The 4,814-nt window shown below is 40.5% G+C and overlaps 1 protein-coding gene across 1 annotated transcript in view; it reads left to right on the top strand.

The window, feature by feature from the left end:
- The first annotated feature begins 3,049 nt into the window (after window positions 1-3,049).
- LOC107680056 (cadherin-like protein 26) overlaps window positions 3,050-4,814 on the top strand; it is a 15,827-nt gene continuing 14,062 nt past the window's right edge. Inside the window, exon 1 of the mRNA XM_016475817.1 lies at window positions 3,050-3,085. Coding sequence (XP_016331303.1) covers window positions 3,050-3,085 — 36 coding nt within the window. The remainder of the gene's footprint in view (window positions 3,086-4,814) is intronic.

Genomic DNA, 4,814 nt, shown 5'->3' with positions numbered 1-4,814 from the left:
GCTCAGGAAGCCGCTTTCGAGGATCCGGCTCTGGAGGGCGCTTACGAGGAGTGGACACTGGAGGGCGCTCTGGAGGGAGGATAGGGGCCGAGAACTCAGGAGGAATCGCCATATCCAGGAGTTCGGGGACATGAGCCCTCACTAGAGCGAGCTCTGGGGCTGGAGCCGACACCGGAGCGAGCTCTGGGGCTGGAGCCGACACCGGAGCTGTAGCCGACACTGGAGCGAGCTCTGGGGCTGGAGCCGACACTGGTGCGAGCTCTGGGGCTGGAGCCGACACTGGAGCGAGCTCTGGGGCTGGAGCCGACACTCTCTTCCTCCGCAATCTCCTCTTTTGGGCTGAAGAGAGGGAGATGACTGTCGGGCTTGACAGCGGAGAGGCCGGCGAACTTGAGTGCTGAACGGCCGGCGGGCTTGTGTGAGCTGCAGCCAGTGGGCTTAACATCAGAGCGTCCGGCGAACTTGAGTGAGCAGTGACCAACAGGCTTGTAGTAGCCACGGCTGGCAGGCTTGACTGATGAACGGCCGGCGTTTCTGGGTTGAGGACAATGGTGGAGCTCCGAAGGATATGGGGGTATTTGGGGCGGGGCAGGCGGTCCGAGCCGTGGGTGCGGTAGGTGGGGTTTTCTGGCGTTGGGTCAGCTGGCGCGACGCGGGGTGCCTCAGATGGAACTGGACGACAAGACTGTAACTTTTCCCTTATTTCTTCAACTTCAAAATTGGAACTGTTTAAATAAAGAACGAGATTGACCAGCTCAATCAGGGGAAAGTCACTCACGGGCAGATCATCTCGCCGTCCTGCTCCATCAGAAAGCGCACACCAAGAGCGGTGTCATGCCAGCTGAGCTGGTTAGGGTCGTGGTGCGGAGGAAGCACACGGAGAGGAAGTAATCCACAATAGAGACTTTAATTATCCAAACAAGAACAAAACCCTCGGAAACTGTGGGAGACAACAACCACGATGTAACATTAACGCAAGACAAGGGAACTGATGAAAACACAGGGCTTATAAACACATGGAACGTAATCAGGAAGAACAGAAACAGATGAGGAGTAATCCAGGATAATTAATAGAACACAGCTGAGACAAATGGAACTTAATACAACAGGAATCAAACCAAATAAGGACAAACGGGAACATATACATGACAGTAAGTCAGCTGCAGCCCAATTTGGAAAACATTTGAAAAATATGGACCGGCTTCATGTCTCTCATTAGAGGTCACTGATTTTGCAAGCATATGGTTATGTTGCTTTTATCTTGAATAGCTGTATTAGGCATGTAACTCTATTGTACTATAAATAGGATTGTTTCTATGTTTTCATTGTACTATAAGTTTAACTGAACTATAAAACTTTGAAAATAAAACCGCATTAGTTAAGAAGATTACAGAGTAATGTTTTAATTTTATTAATTCATTTTTAAATATTATGAACTCAAATGATGGGAAACATGAAAACTTTGATTTTGATTTAATACATTTTGGTATAATGCAGTGTTTATTTTCGGTCCACGGCCCTCAATCAAGTTTGATTTTTGGCCCTTCATAGGAAAAAAGTTTGGGCACCTCTGCTCTAACTCGTTAAAGAAGTTGCTTGTTAAAGTGACACTGTCAGTGAAATTGTAGAGAAACATGGAATGTAAGTATATGGTTGTTTAACAGCTGTAAAGTGTATCTTTTGCACTTACAATATTTAAAAATACTTTACAGAAATATTTGTAATATTAATATTACTTTGATTTTGTTTTATGCACTATCATTTCAAATAGACTTTTGCATGTGTCCTATGTTTTTACTCAGTCAAGATTAGCTGTGCTACATTATGTTTAAGATTCTCATTCATCTTCCACCCAAAGGCATCTGGGAAAATTGTTGCTGGCTGTAAATGCTGTGGGAATTCTGCTGTCTCAAACCTGTTGGAGTTGGTGCTGGTGTGCATTGTTAATGTGTTTTGCTTTAAATAAACAGAGTGCTTGCTCGAGCAGAAACATTTTCTGATAATTTTCATTTTTGTAGGCTGGTACCAGCATGACCTCCTTACTGCGTGAGTCCATGAAAGGGTCCCTGAAGTCAGCTCAGCTGGTTTCCATTGGTTCACTTGGACATGGAGCCCAGTATGTAATTGTGGCGAAGAATAATTATTGTGCCCTTCGTCTCGATCTGTGTCAACTATCATTGAGATTTTGTCTTTTGACAAGGTTTTTGATTGAATGAATTGTCTTAAGGTGAGCAGAATGCATTAGATCAATGCATGAACAATATGTGTGTGATGGCTATTTTTAAGTATATTTCTGTTTGTAAGAACACGTTGGAGTGCATGAGAACAATTTGAGAACTTGTTGGTAATTTACATGTTGTGAACATGCAGACAATGTCCTATTTGACAGTGCTTAATGGATATATATGAGTTGTATGGTATTTGATCAATGTTTTTATAAGAGGAATATATTGAAGTGCTTGTTTAAATGTTTTAATATTCTTGTTTAACAGTTTTATATTTAGCATGCTGTAATAAAATGGTTAAATGAACTGAAAATGAGTATTATAATTATTTCCATGTTAACAAACAGTATGTACTTCAGTGGCTCTTTGTGTGATTTCATAATAAAAGTATCTAAATTCTTGACAGACTATTATCTTTTATTTTAAAACTTAAAAATGATTGCTCAGTAGCACACAGTTGTTTAACACACGTACCAAAAACATCACATTAATGTGTTAACTAAAGTGACACAATTTGTGTGTTATATTTTTAACACATATTTTGTGTTGAATTTAACTCAATATGTGTTGTCCCTGAGCACACTCAATATGTGTTGAAAATAACACATGTTGTTTTTAACACATTTGTTTTAACAGTGATAAAGTAACACTGGCCCCAGTTCCTGCCCCTTCATTTGAATATGCCCTCCTCTTTCTCTCTCTCTCTCTCTCTCTCTCTCTCTCTCTCTCTCTCTCATGTGTCATATGAGCAGTGTGGATTACTGTAAGAGACAGAGGAAAGCTCAGTCTCAGTTGAGCAGGACTGCGTGATGATCTGCTTCAACATGAGGACCCTTCCAGTCAGCTTTCTCCTTCTGCTGGTGAGTTAAAGCGCTGTGTGATGTGATACACTAGAGCCACTCGCACCGCCTCATGTTTCTCTGCTCATATTTCTAGACAACAGCCATTTATGTTGCAGGAACTAAGTCTGTCACACAGTATAAAGCAAGGTTAATGAACAATGGGCTACAGAAGGTTTGCTTTCCATTGAATGATTAGCTGATTTGATCGTTTGCCATGCATCAGATAGTAAGAGCTGTAAAGGTAGGGCATGCTTGAATTAGTTCTGTTGAATTGGATTTGTGTTACTGCCTTTAGGGGTGTGGATGAAAGGGACTTTCAATCCTGTAAATCTTTCAGATCATGACACAGGAACATTAGTATGAACTTTAAGAATTGTTTGCATTGTAAGCTCATGCCTTAAAGTACCTGTATAGTCCAAAATATGCTTATTAGCAAAAGTAATTATTAATTATGTGAATACAGTCAAAAGTCTACTGTCAATATTTAGTTATTATATATAGTATTCTTTACAATCTGCACAGTTGTGAGCTTCATTTTTCAAGGATTGACATGTGAATAAGGGAATTTGTGATGTGGTTTACGAATGTATATGCCCTCAAGCATTCTTAGAAACATAAACATCACAGAAAGCTTGATTTACTGTGAATGCTGGCCAGAAATATACATCATGTTTTCGGGAAAACGCCTACATATTAATTTGGCAGTGGTCCTAAACTTTAGAAGTTTTGTCATCAGCAGTAACTAATTAGCTTTTGTCCTCATTAGCAGATACTGATAACTATTAAACTTTTATAGGATGCTTATTTTCAGCAGATGGACTGCAAACATATGGACTTCTGTGGCCTGTCAATATGGACTATAACCTCTGTGCTATCATTCCATAATCAAAATTTAATTAGATTTAATTAACAGTTATCATACCAAATTAGACTGTGGAATTTTTTTTTTTAATTAAATTAAGTCAATTAAATTTAAATTATAAATATATGCCTGCCAGACTAAATGAAGGGACTTTCACACTGACATTACGAATAAGGAATCCTTTATGCATCATAATTTATTCTCTCTTTTGGTGATAAAATCAAGTATAAACTTATATTTGATGTACATGAAGTGAAAGTTGTATTTACACTGAACAAAATTATAAACGCAACACTTTTGTTTTTGCCCCCATTTTTCATGAGCTGAACTCAAAGATCTAAGACTTTTTCTATGTACACAAAAGGCCTATTTCTCTCAAATATTGTTCACAAATCTGTCTAAATCTGTGTTAGTGAGCACTTCTCCTTTGCCGAGATAATCCATCCACCTCACAGGTGTGGCATATCAAGATGCTGATTAGACAGCATGATTATTGCACAGGTGTGCCTTAGGCTGGCCGCAATTAAAGGCCACTCTAAAATGTGCAGTTTTATCACACAGCACAATGCCACAGATGTCGCAAGTTTTGAGGGAGCGTTCAATTGGCGTGCTGACTGCAGGAATGTCCACCAGAGCTGTTGCCCGTGAATTGAATGTTCATTTCTCTACCATAAGCAGTCTCCAAAGGCGTTTCAGAGAATTAGGCAGTACATCCAACCGGCCTCACAACCACAGACCACGTGTAACCACACCAGCCCAGGACCTACACATCCAGCATCTTCACCTCCAAGACCAGCCACCCGGACAGCTGCTGCAACAATCAGTTTGCATAACCAAAGAATTTCTGCACAAACGGTCAGAAACCGTCTCAGGGAAGCTCATCTG

Source organism: Sinocyclocheilus anshuiensis, unplaced genomic scaffold, assembly GCF_001515605.1.
Source record: "Sinocyclocheilus anshuiensis isolate Anshui unplaced genomic scaffold, SAMN03320099.WGS_v1.1 scaffold1137, whole genome shotgun sequence".
Taxonomy (NCBI): Eukaryota; Metazoa; Chordata; class Actinopteri; order Cypriniformes; family Cyprinidae; genus Sinocyclocheilus; species Sinocyclocheilus anshuiensis.
The sequence above is the reverse complement of the archived record's forward strand: the minus strand, read 5'-3'. Positions and strand labels throughout refer to the sequence as shown.